Source organism: Epinephelus lanceolatus, chromosome 15, assembly GCF_041903045.1.
Source record: "Epinephelus lanceolatus isolate andai-2023 chromosome 15, ASM4190304v1, whole genome shotgun sequence".
Classification (NCBI taxonomy): Eukaryota; Metazoa; Chordata; class Actinopteri; order Perciformes; family Serranidae; genus Epinephelus; species Epinephelus lanceolatus.
In genome coordinates, this window is record NC_135748.1 from 23,031,371 (window position 1) to 23,045,045 (window position 13,675).

The window sequence follows — 13,675 nt, forward strand, 5'->3', positions numbered from 1 at the left end:
AGGCTACATTGGTGTTATACATCTAGTTAAAAGCATATTATAAGTTATATGCCCATGTTTGCACTGTGTAAAAATGCTTAAGTGTGTGTGTGTTTGTGTGGTCACCATTTACAAAGAGCACTTGATCTTTTTCCTTTAGTGCAGCTAAAAAATACCAGCTCAGATAGTGCATGTGCAAGCCTCGCTGCTCACTTTGGACAACCACTACTAGCCTCGTTGTGGTCGTTTCCTCAAACGATTCCTGCCAAATGCCCCCCTTACATCACACTCTCCTCCTTCATGTGTGGAATGCTGTAAATGTGAGAGAGGGGTGGGGAGTTTCAATTTGCCTTCGAGACTGTTAATCAAGACCCTCTTTTCCATTTACAAAGTGGGATTGGCTGACGGATTTCCCCTTTTCTCCGTGCGATAGGCCCACAGAGATGGTCATAACGGAGGAGGGCAGGGCCGCCATCTCTCCACCCACATTATCACCATCTTTTATTTCTGCCCAAGAGACTCTGCTGTCAAGATAGTTCACGTCCTTGCGCTACCTCATCAACCATTGTATCATTTGCGGGTAGTGTGTGAGTATTTAAAAAAAAAACACATGAGTTGGATTTAAATAGGTTGGCCAACAGGAAGAAACGGTATGTGTATTAACTTAAAAACCGATGTAAATATTTATTTTTGATGCGACACAGCTTAGCACGCATACGCACAACAGGGATAACCGTTGAGTTCGCGAGACACCCCGAAAACGAGTATGTGGTATTTTATTGAAGTTTCTGTATTAAAATACGTTAAGTAACGCTTCGAAATTTATCTCTAACGCCAATTAAACGCAAACATACATGCTTTAGTTAAAGAAAATCACCAAATGTGAAGTATTCTCCCTGAATGCTAGCTAAAAACACGACGTCCCGTGTTCCTGTCTGACGTCACACGCAAGGGAAAGTGGTCAAGGAGGCAGTATCTTGCCTCGGCTTTGTAGTCTTTGTCGGATGTGTGCTTTGGATGACAACCGTCCAGCCCGTCGCAACAACAGCAGCAGCGGCGGCAGCAGTGTATTTATCATCGCAGCAGCAGCCGAGGAGGGAGTGAAGTGAACCGGAGGACGGAGAGAGAAAGGATTTTACGGACACCGACCCAAGCATGGCTACCCAAACGACAGCATCATGCACTGGATCCACTCTGTTGCAGCCAATCAGCGAAATTATCAATCTCCCTCTCGACCAGGTATGTGTTTTGGGTGTAGAAAATAGAAACACACGAACCAGTGACTGATTTTAAAGCAGCACATCCATCGTTGTTAGCTAGCATAACTGCATTTCACGGTAGCAGAGGCTGGTGATGCGCAGGTTAGCTTAGCCTTCATACATTGCGGATTTACTGGGTGCACTAAATCACTGTTGGTGTTTCCACTATCACCATCACAGCTAGCCCCCCTGTCAGGATACACCACTGCTAATTCCTTTTGTCTCGTCCCATCGATGCCCACAGCAAAATCCAGTGGCTCTCACACAGGGGTCCAAAGATCCTCGGAGAGCCTTTGATGTGCTTTGCATCGGATCACTACTATAATCTGGATTAAGTAGTCAAATTTCACCTCACATTCACTTCAAGTTAGCCCCAGAATAGTGTGTGTGTAGGCCGCAATGATCACTCTGCTGGATTGTAAGATATTTCTCATTGCCAAGAAGATCAAATGTTTTTTTAAAGATAGAAAGGAGCTGGCAACATGTAGTTGGTGATGAAATCAAATATTGGACTTGGCATGATACTGATATGGCTTTTCAGGGGTCATTCAGTTCACAGCCACCTGAAGCCTGCAGTTTATGTTATTATGGGGCTAAATCCATATTTCAGAAGTCCATAATTGCAGGAATTAAAGCTCATGTTGGTTTACATTTGCAAACCAGCTCAAATGAGAGCACAACATGTGGTTTATGTGAGAGAGTGCACCACACCTTCTCTGTCAATCTTGAAATGCACATCTGTAGGTGAGATTAACCTGGAATTAAGGGATTATCTGAAGTAGTGATAGCTTACTTTAAGTGTAAGTCATTGCAATGTGTGTGCCTGTATTTGCATTGCAAATGCATTTTACACTCACATTCCCAGGCACCACACCTACACCATCGCACATGCATGTATGCAAAGTGTATTTCCATAGCCATGATTTCAATGCTTACCAGAGCTTGTGGTGGCTCTGGTCATGTCAGCACAGATCATGGTTTGTTAGCAGGCTTCTGTGGAAAAAAGCCAATTTGAAGTGCCACTGTGGCTTGTCTGAGGAAAGTTAGAAATATCCTGTGTCAACTACTGTGGTTTCCTCCGGTTACACTGTGGTTTTCATTATTTTATTATGGTGAGGTCTTAAATTTCTGCCTTGATACCTATAATGTGTCAGCCCCTTAGTGACAAATATAGTTTATTGTTAGAACACCACTTGATGTTGTCTTGTACTGAAAGTACATTGTGATCTTGAATGAAACTTAATTTCTGTTTTCCAGTTGAGTGTGAACACCAGGGAATCCACTGTAATGATCAGTATGAGTAACCATCTCTTGCACAAAGTAGCAATAGACTCTTTTTTTCTTCTTACGTTGGCATCGTTTTGCTGTGCATCTTAGCCCCCTGTCATCAGCGGCAGAATCACTTGTTCTTATCTTTACTCTTTCCTTATCAGCATGAGGTCACGTACAGATGAGCCTATTTCCTTCTCCTGCCTCCTCATGACTCACTCTTCTCTTCCCACTCGACTTAAGAGTGCTCAGTGGGATGTTTTGAAGTCATAGCTGTGATAGTAAAAGTTTGCATGTTTGAAATCATATGGAAAGGTGTTGGTGGCTCACAAGTCTGAAATGTAATGTTCAAAATCATGATGTCACGTGTTCTTATGTGAACTTCTTTATCAGCCGACAATGCATGGCTACACAGTGACTAACATCTCCACTCGTCTTGTTGTGGATAAAAGGACAAACCTATCCGGTCATCTTTTGTCGTCCGTCCTACCTGCGTGTGCTGACGGGAATGTTTGATTATGTCCCTCCACCCAGAGGTGGTGAGGACTCACTATTTAATGTGATCTGCTACGTGTCACAAACACATTATCTGAACGTAGAAGGGAGTTCAGTTGCATTCATTACTGTGCCTTTAATAAGTGGAAGAGCGAGTATACATCAGTGGAACCCCGCTGTGTCCTCTGCTTTATAAATACTTAAAACAAATAATCATTATAATCATCATAATGACTATAATAATGTAGTATGTAATTGGTTGTAAGAGACCCTTATTAAAAGTGCTCTCAGAAAGGACATACAGTCAAACTTGTGCTTTATTTTTCTTGATCATGGAACTTCAATCATCAGCAATAGTTTTTACACTTTCTACAGCTTGTTTTATGTCTAGAGCAGTGTTTGATATCAACCATTTTTTAATATATGTAAATTATCAATGGTCCAATACAAATGAAACTCTTGGTAGGCTCCTAGGATAAATAATCAATTGATTTTTCAGTTCACTAGATGCATTTTGTTGCTGCAAAAAAATGGCTGAAGTGAGATAAACAGACTGAAAACTTTATCTCATCACATTAAAAATTGTTGATGCTGACAAAGTTTTCCTATGGGGACACAATTTACAGTTGAAAAAAAGATAATAAATGGCAATATATCACAAGAAATGTTATCGCAATACTCAACATATCGCAATATTGCAGTAATATTGTATCGTAACCTAAGTATATTATCTTGATAATATCGTATCGTGGGTCCTCTGGTGATTCCCACCCCTACCCGCTAGCCAGGGCTCTTAAATAATGGTGTCCCAGTGATAACTGATAATGTGTTTGGGGTGAACAGAGATCTTCTCAGGAAAACCTCAGGGACGAAATGGATTTTTGCATGCATCACTTAGCAACCAACAAACTGAGTCAAACGACAACAACGGAGCACATCTTCTTGCTGTTATCACTTGGGGGAGAGCTAATTAGCTGTTAGCAGCCAGTGGGCAGCAGAGATCTGCGGTGGGTTTGGCTAATGGAGTTAACAGCTAATGGAGCTAAACACAGCAGGACTGAGTTTCTGTCCAAAGAAGCATGAAATGGCTAACAGCCTTTAATTGCCCTTTCTGTAAGCCATTTTTCTTGCATAAGTTTACATGTGGGCCATTACAAATGTACCTTGGCCACCAAATTACAGGTCCTTCAAGTGCTTAAAACTATTAGCATGTATCCCTGTAGAAACAGTTGTCCTGCCCTTTACCTTAGTGCGGTGACACTGTAGTCAGAGGAAGTCAAGTCATTGCCATGCAGGAAATGAGAGGTCATCCACTGTGTCATGGATTTATGTGGTGAAATATTGACTCTTGAGCTACTCCATTGGCTATGCTTAGTTGTTTGTCTGTATTTGACTAAATCCTGGCTGAGGATTGGGAATCCTGGGAATGGCATTGTACAAATGGGACATATAATCATGGGCCATGCTGCTTTGTTGGACAGGTGTCACCCTTGTGACCATGTGGTTTGTTAGCCTCCTGCCAACTGGGTGCCCTGTTGTGCCAGAGCCACTGTCAGATACCACAGAAATCAATACAGCCACTCAGATACGGTATGATCTGTGTGGCCCACAGACACTGACACTCATTTTCATGACGATGCTGCTATAGTGTGCCGCCTCACTGTATGTCGTTACGATTGTATGTATCCAATGGGAGAGACGGGCCTGTGCACTGGCCTGTGTCAGAGCTATAATGGGAGCTGTGAAATTTGAACTGACGCTCTGCTTCTTCTTCTTCTCTCCCTTTCTTTCTCTATCACACACAGCCTGTCCCCTCTCAGTAACATGCTGTAACTACTTTGACTAAGTCCTCCTGCATTTTTGTGCACCCACACAAACACTGTGTTCACCCACTCCGGTTCAGGGGTTCTGGTCTGAAAAATGGGATTTATGGGCTCGAATTACACATCCTGATCCCAAGCTGTGTCTGCCCCAGATTTGGTTGTATTGAGCTGTTTTTATTTGTTTGCCATAAACCTTGTGGAGTGAAGGCCATGTACAGTATGAAGTGCTGCTCTTGGTCTTGAAGTGTTCATCAAGAAATCCTTGACATTTTACTGTATCTCATCTGCCCTCCCCCCACTTAGCTTGAACATCCCCTTGCTCGGCTACTGCTGTAGACCTCTGTACACACTTGAGATCACCACACAGCTCACATAGACTTGCACTGATGTTTTTTAGCTACAGATGCTTGGTACTGATCGATCTCAGTCCCTGTAGGACCTAGCATAGCATTACAAAACATTCACACAAGTAAGCAGAGGTGCCTTGCAGGTTAGCTAGCATTTTCAGGGGTAGCTTGTGACTGAATCAGGTCCAATTTCTTAGGTGGAACATTTGCTGTCAGAGTCGATGATGCGTGTTAATATCACACTGGTATGCTTCTCATGCTGACATCATTAGCGGTGTGCCGCAAGGTCTGATTTCAGGTCCAGTTTTGTTTTCCCCCCAGTAATGCATCCAACAGACCATGGCATCATAATGCATGATATAAAGTTTCAGACTGAAGTTTGGAAAGTAGTTGACTCATACACCCTTATGCCTTGCAGTCATCAGTTATCAAGTGTTAGCCGCTTCTAAACATTGCGCTATATATGACAGAATATCAGTAATAGTCATATTACGTGACTCAAGCAATCCCTCTGAAATGTAAGACTCAGTGCCAGAAACCTGGGCACTTTATTTAATTATTCAAAACAACTCTTGAAAGGTTTATCTCCCCGAGAAGGGACTTTTGTAACTCATTAGGTTGTAGCATCAGCTGTGAAGTCCTGCCACAGCTGCAGCTGTTTCAATATATAGCAGCTGGGCTCGCGGTGAATCCCTCCACTGGCCTTTTCCACACGTATACAGTGAACTTTAGCAACTTGCTGTTTGTTTGTACAGCTCGTTGTTGTCTTCATTTATTGATGTGTGCCTTTCTAAACTGTCGGTTTAGATGCTCAAGGGCTTGGGGGGGGAGGGGGCACATATGTAACAGGGGTAAGAACATTTTGAACATCAAACACCTAGTTTCCTGCATTCTGACGAGTATTTTACTCACCAATTTGTGGCGTTTCTGCAACATTTTATGGTGTAAATGTCTTAAATTTAAAATCTAAATACCAAAGAAAACATGTCCCCTGCATCCTCTCCTGAAATCTACACCTATGGGTATACTCTATCTTTTGCTTGGTGTTTTGAATGCTCTTGGCAAAGGTGGTTTGACTTGATGGAGTTTACTGAGGCTTGCATCCAGCAGGTTGACAGCACTGCTGTTCAACAGGGTGTCTCCCAGGAGCATGGCAGTGTGGAAATTTCCACCTGTGTTGTGCGTGTTGTGTTTGCTTGACAATCCACACACGATAAACTGAAATTAAAGTTGGGTGTTAACCTTACCATGTGAGGTTTCTTTGTATATGTCAGGGGTATTTCTTTGAGGCCATTACAAACGGTAAATATTTAGTATTTGGATCAGTTGAGATTTCGGATGATGTCATGTTTATAGTGTCAGCAGTGGCCTTAAAAACATCCAGTCAGCTGATTGTTGTTGACAAGAATGTGGTGGTACTGTAGAATAAACCAGCTTTATTTGCCAAATACATTTCTACCCTTTGATACTGATAAATTGACTCACACATTGCTCTCTCTTGTGCTCCATGATTAAAGGACAAAACAAAATATCAATTCCAGCTTTGCTGTTTTATCTCAGCAGCAGAACTTTAATGCTTCTAGTGAGGAATATGCAGTCAACATGCTGGTATTAAATGTAACAACGTCTGGTGTAGTGATGCAGTCTTATAGGTACCAGCTCGCAGTGTACAGGCAGTGCTGCTGTGTGCCCTGTGGTCACAAAAGGCTCGCTGCCCAGCTGTACAATCAGTCCTCTGTTTATGTGACATATTGGATTGCAGTTTGTCACAGTCAACGGCCACGTCTTTTATCACGATAACAAGCCCCCCTTTTGTTGTTGCTGCTGCACTTTCCGCCAGGCTATTGTACTGTAGGCCTCTGAGCCCACACAGTGATGAGGGTTTGACTCCCAGCTTTCCTTTTATCCGCTAACAATTCCCTGCTATCAGCGACACACGTCTCACACCACTGAAAGCATCAGTTAAAATGAGTTTAACTTAAGTTTGAAGTAAGTAGTGAAAACATGTAACAGCGAGTGGCCTTTATTCTAAAAATCAGAGTGCTAATATCTGTATCTTTGTAAAATAGTCTTAGCGCTTAAACATTTTTCTCTTAATGAGTGGATTTTTTTAAGTGACGCTAAGGATTTTGGGAGCTTTGCCTGAAGAATCCCAACTTGGCTTCCCTCTGCGGTCCCCTGCTTCTGACTTGAGTCCCCAAAACCCCCGACTCGGGACCGCTGGTCTTACTTTTAAGCCCTCGGGTCTTGTCAGAGTTTCTCCACCTCCCCTTTGTCTTTAATTGGCCCTCTCTGGGGAGTCTTATGCCTCCAATTGATTTCTTTCCCCTTTGCTCTCTCTAATGGAGCGCTGCTGGCTGCTGCCATTATTATGGTACACAATCAACACAAGCATGTGTGATTCCTCCCGGGGAATACAGGAAGACTTGGCTATGTTGTTAACATAAGTGGGTGGTTGACAACAGGCAGCACATTGGTGGTTACAAACAGGCAGATCTTTATTAAGGTGGCTTAGACTTTATGATCATGTGTTTATTGAGGCTTGACTGTGTGACATTTTGGGAAAAAGAGAAGAGGGGATTTTGGAAGAAGAGTCAGTGATACTGGAAGGCCAATCCACGTTCACCCAGCACAAATAGCATTGTGTAATAATTTATTTTGGATTCAGTTAGATATTCTGTATTTACTTACTATGGTTCATTGCATAATATTAGAGTAGATAAGATTGCCCCAGTGACCCCTTAAGCTTCTGATCTTTGTTTTGTTTTGTTTTGTTTGATAGTATTTCAATATTCATACTCAGTGAATCTGCTCCTTCATAGCAAGGGTGTAAATCTCTAGTTTCATCACAGTATGATATGATATTGCTCTTTGGACAATGATACGATATTTGCTGATATCACAAAGTCTGCCACAATATGATTTTGATTTGATTTAATTCATTGGCCTGCAATCGATATGAGATAATATTATCTGCACATGTAACATAGTTGGTTACAAAAGAAGCTGCCGTCCCTTTCTCTTTTGCTTTTGGCCATAAAAAATAAAAACAACACATGAATATGTAAAAGAAAGCTCTTTCTTGCCAGAAAGAAGGGGTGTAAAGTAGCTGCTCTGAAAAACATGCATGCAGGCTTCTGTCGGGAGATGCAGTGACTTAAACCAACAGTGATCAAGAAAAATAATAACATTTGCCTACATGTAATTTGTTACGCTATAGGTAGAGGAAAAGAAAGTCTGCTAGCTGCTAGGCTAATTTATGCACTGTAAACATGCTAATCATGTGTGACTAGCAAAAACAATTGTTTTGTCTCTGAACTTTGACAGTCAATACTGAGCTTGATACTTTTGTTTAACAATGTTGTTAGTCCATGTTTTATGGCTGCGGGGAGAGGTTTGCCATCAGGGCTAAAAGCCAGATAGTCCTGAAGGTTTAGGAAAATGATTGTGGTTTGAGTTAAAATGAAAACATTTCTTCCAGAGAGGTTTCTCCAACAGAAAGCCCTGAACGTTAACTTTTCTTGCTGTTTTATGTGTTGGTGGAGTCAGTTTTAAGAGAAACTTTACTGTACTTATTATTCATGTGTTGATTTTATCTTTTATGGCCAAAAGCATAAAAGAAAGGGGTGGCAGATTCTTCTGTAGCTGATCCCTGAATCATGTCAAATTGAAATTGTATCGTGATAGACTTTGTAATATCAGCATATATCGTATCGTTGTCCAAAGAATTGATATAAGGTCATATCTTGATGAAACCGGTGTTTTACACCTCTACCAGAAAGGCCTAAAGAGAAGCCTTAAAACATATCGGCGGGCTGTAGAAATCTTTATCAGACTTTTCCTCTACACATACATCAATCAAGTTTTTTGACCGCTGCTGATAATACAGCTGCACAGTGCACTCTTTAAGCACTTTAAAGTTATTATCAATCTAATGTATAGCCTATGCATGACAACTGGATAGCTCTTTTACAAAATATCTAAGTCTAAAATCCTCCCTTTAATCTTTTTTACCTTATTTATTTATGCCTTTTAATGAGGTAAGGGAGTGAGATGCCCAATCAGGCAGGTACTTTGTGTTTTGGAATATTTTAATCTCATGATGGCATTGTTCACATATAGCATGTGCTCTGACTGTTGACCCCATAGTTTCACTGAAATCCAAAATATTTCCACACTGATGATTTATTTCTGAGTATATAACCTTATCCTTACTGTCTTTTCTTGGCTGCTTGCCATCCGCCTGGCACTGTTTGATAGTGAGGCAGAATTTCACGGTAAAGGTGTATCCTAAAGAAGAGGTTTTCTCTTTGCAATTTATTATATTGGATCATTGATTAGCGAATTGACATATCAATTATGATCGATGGATTGTTACACCCCTTTTTCATACATAGCCTGTCTGTCCTGACCTAACGTCACATCCTTTGTTCTACTAAGCTTCTGGAACTCAACATGATCTCTCATTCAGTATTTCTTTCATTGATCTTTCAGGAAAATGAAGCATGTTCTTAAAGGTTTATTTTCCATGTTCTGCATCCACTTCCTGTTGGAAACCAAACCTTCTTAATTTTAACAAAGTTAAACAACTATTAATTTGTTGGCATACAAAAAACGAACAAAATTGTACCAGTGTGGCAGTGTGGGTTAATGAAAACATCATAACTTAGTTGCATTCATTTTCATTTAATACACCAACATACTTTCTTAGATTCATTTCCCCATATTTTGTTGTACTCTCTGCTGTCTAAAAACTCTCTGTCCTGCCAGTAATACAGACATGTCTGATCTTGCCTCCAGCCCTGGACTCACCCATTGTCTCCTCTTCTGTCAAGCTGTTGTGTTCAACTCATGATGGTATTGGGATTATGGGAAATGGTGTTGGTTGAAGGACGCTAGTTAACAAAAATTTTGAATAAACAATTTTTTATTTATTTTTTTGTTAAATTACCATTTTTATAAGCATATGTTGGGACCCTGACAAAATACTGTTAGTAAGATAATGTCCAAGCCTGGATTTTAGCTATTAGCTTTACAAGAAAAATGTCAAAGGGATTATGAATGAGATATTGTTAATGCTAGAACAGAACATGGAAGCTCTGCTTTCCTCTCAGCTCTCTTTCCATGTCCCTTTCCTGTATTGTTAGGGTCAAAGCATGATGACGGCTGCCATGGGTGTGGGTTCATTTCCTATCAGTAATAAATGCAGTTACAGTACTGCAAAGCCATTATACTAAAAGCATCAATAAAATGTCAAGCAAGGCCTGCGTTACGTTTTTTAGCATTATGAGAAAAAATGTACTGGTTTACTGTATCTTCTGCAGTGCTTTATCCCCTGTGGTTGGACAAAACACATAGGCGGGCTGTTGTACTGTAGCTATAGATAGGCAGGGAAATCTGTGCATCTGTCACTCCTCTTCACTCTCAAGTGCTCTGCGTTGCTTCAAAAGTGGATGCCCACATGACTCAGCTTACTAACTCATTAGTTCCGTCGGTAATGGTGTTGTGTTATGAGGGTGGATTTGGTTTCTGTGCTAAAAAGCCTGCGCTCTCAGCTCAGAGGACCAGTTTAATGTTTGCATGGCACAGCACACAGTCGACACAGAGAACGTATTTTCAGGGGGTAATTTTAACAGCTTCAAATTAGAGGCCAAGCAACTAGACATATCTGATGTTGTAGATAAATGCTATTAAGCAAAGCTCAGCATTGCAGATTTCCCTGTGGGTGTGACAGGGCCGTCACAGTTTATATATTTGTATTTCTTACTTGATAGTTTTCATATTAGCTATTATGTTCAGTTTCAGGCCAGGACACCAGTGTCGATGCGATAATGGGACAGAGGCCCACAAGTTCTCTACAAAACCCTCATCTAGAACAAGTGCTCCTTTCTGGTTCATCCACTGTGCTTAGCCAGGAGTCCAATGGGATGACAGAGATGCATCCAAAATAAATGAGTGGACTTGAATATTTATTGGTGTGACTTTGCACTGTCACTTGTAATCCCGTTGAGATAAGTCAGTAAGGGCTTTGAGCTGATGCGCCTTCACAGGAACAGACAGACTCTGACACACTCACCAAGCCTCTGTCACCTTATTTTTCAGTGTCTTTACACTCCAATAGATAGTCAATCTGAGTATTGATCACCCCTAACTACAAGTTGCGCTGTCATCTGAAAAGTTTGGGCACTAAAGGCGAAATCGATTTGGGTTATTTACTCTTCAGGGGCTTTCTGCCATTGATTCCCTTGAACCTGGTCACCTGGGCCACAAACTGCTAAATAATCCGTGCGTAAAGTTTCACCACTGAATTTAATGTTTCACATATGTTCTGTTTGTAGTAGTCTAAATTTATGTTGGTTTACATAAGACAAATAAATGCTACAGAACACCACTGAAAGGTCCAGAGTGTAGGATTTATGGGGATATATTTGCAGACGGGGATGTTAATTATGAGAGACATCATCAGAACCATGAATGAAGTAGGTGATTTCCCATTATATAAAATGGGACAGAAAGTGTCTGGGAATGCAAGACAGTAAAATGTCAGTGTCCTGAAGGGTTGTCGGTGGCTTAGTGGATAGAGCAGGCACCCCATGTACAAGGCTGTTGCTGCAGGGGCCCGGGTTCGACTCCAGCCTGTGGCCATTTCCTGCATGTCACTCCCCTTCTCTCTCCCCCCTTCACACTTGTCTGTCCTGTCAATTAAAGGCTAAAAAATGCCCAAAAAATATCTTTATAAATAAAATTAAAAAAAATGTCAGTGGCCTGGGATGTAAACAATACTCTATAATCTTATAGCGGAAGATGTAGAAACATTGAAAATACTGGGTGGTATGGTGGTGCAGTGGGTGGTTCGAACCCGGGGTGGAGGAGCCCTTCCCTGTGTGGAGTTTGCATGTTCTCCTTGTGTAAACATGGGTTTTCTCTGGGTGCTCCAGTTTCCTTGCACAATCCAAAGACATGCAGGTTAATTGGTGACTCTAAATTGGAGTGTGAATGGTTGTCTGTCTCCATGTGTCAGTCCTGTGATAGTCTGGCGAACTGTCCAGGGTGTACCCCACCTCTCGCCCAGTGTCAGCTGGGATAGGCTCCGACCCCCAACAGTATGAGTGGTCATGGAAAATGAATAAGACGAGATGAGCAGTATCTTAAAAAGACTTGTTTTTTTTAACCTGAAACTACTTTAGTCAGTGGTTTTACTGGTTTAAATCAGCAGGTTTGTTTTGGGTAACTAGACTCCTGGTAAAAACCCCCTGAACAGTGAACACTGAAGGAATCCTGACTGGGAGTTCACTCTTGGAACATGGGAGAAGTTTCAGCTGGTTGCTGTATCTGCAGTCCTCCTCCTACACACTGCTCCTTTAAAAACACAATTAAAGGAAAAATAAAATCACGTAAAATAAAGGGGCAGTCTTGATCAGATGCCTGTCTGAAAACAAGTCTGAGTCAAGTAAGGCTTGAGACTGAACAATCAGGAGGAAGCATAAACTTACTTGGCAGGCCCTTGTCACCACTGTGCTGTGAGAAAGTTGGCCCCAGCTGCTGTATTGAGTGATTTCTGTCTGTATCAAACGTGCATATTGAACGTGATATTTGCAAAATGCCGTGCTAATTGCCTCCAGTCAATGAAGTGTCAGCTGTTTCCATCACGTGCGTGTGCATGCCAGCTGCTTCAGCGTGTCTGAGTTATACCTGCTGCTATTTTAAATATAGGAAGTGACCGCAGTGAAGTAGCGACTGACTGAAGTTGTTTCAGTATCGCAGTTGCACTCGCTCTCTTATGTGAGATGTGAAGAAGTCAGAGAGATCATAAACTTACTGTACATGATTTGGAACAAGCGTATGTGGCCACTGACAAACTGCATTTTGCAACGTGCTACCCTATGATGCTGTTAACTCCTTTCCCCTGCTGTATATCACGCTCATGAAATCAGACATGGCTTTAGACCAAACATCTTCCAGTGGCCGCTCAGCGAGTTGATCCTGTCTGAAGAGAACCGTAGTCCAACAACCACAGAACATCCACCCAGCCAGCAAATGTCAGTTACTTAACATGCTTATGTAACGTTAGCCTAGCATTTACAGTCTCTTGTAACATTACAGAAAACCCAAGCTCTTGTGTTCTGTTCACTTCTGACACTTAAACATTATTGTGAAGTTTTGAGTACTGGACTCTGAGTGGATTGTTACTGTGAATTGCACATTGTCTTTATGAGGCCTGCACGCTCCACTGAAGAACACCTACAGCTGAGTACTCTACAACAGGTTCTTGCCAGAGTACGAAATCATTTGTAAAGATCTGCTGTTTAAAGGTTGTCTCCTCACTCTTAGCACACCATTGAGGACTTTTGCATATTCGGTGCTGTATCATAGCAACTGACTGCTTTCTTTTTTCACGTTGGTGTCTGTTGCCAACGCAGGAATGCTCTGAGTTTCTTCTCTGGAATCAATGCCATTTCCCCACACACAAACTGTGGTTACAAAGTCATAAGTCAGTGATCCT

The 13,675-nt window shown here is 41.6% G+C and overlaps 1 protein-coding gene across 1 annotated transcript in view; it reads left to right on the forward strand.

The window, feature by feature from the left end:
- The first annotated feature begins 544 nt into the window (after positions 1-544).
- mboat2a (membrane bound O-acyltransferase domain containing 2a) overlaps positions 545-13,675 on the forward strand; it is a 71,632-nt gene continuing 58,501 nt past the window's right edge. The window contains 2 exon segments of the mRNA XM_033643108.2: positions 545-1,085; positions 1,087-1,218. Of these exon segments, the coding sequence (XP_033498999.2) occupies positions 984-1,085; positions 1,087-1,218 (234 nt within the window). The 5' untranslated portion in view covers positions 545-983.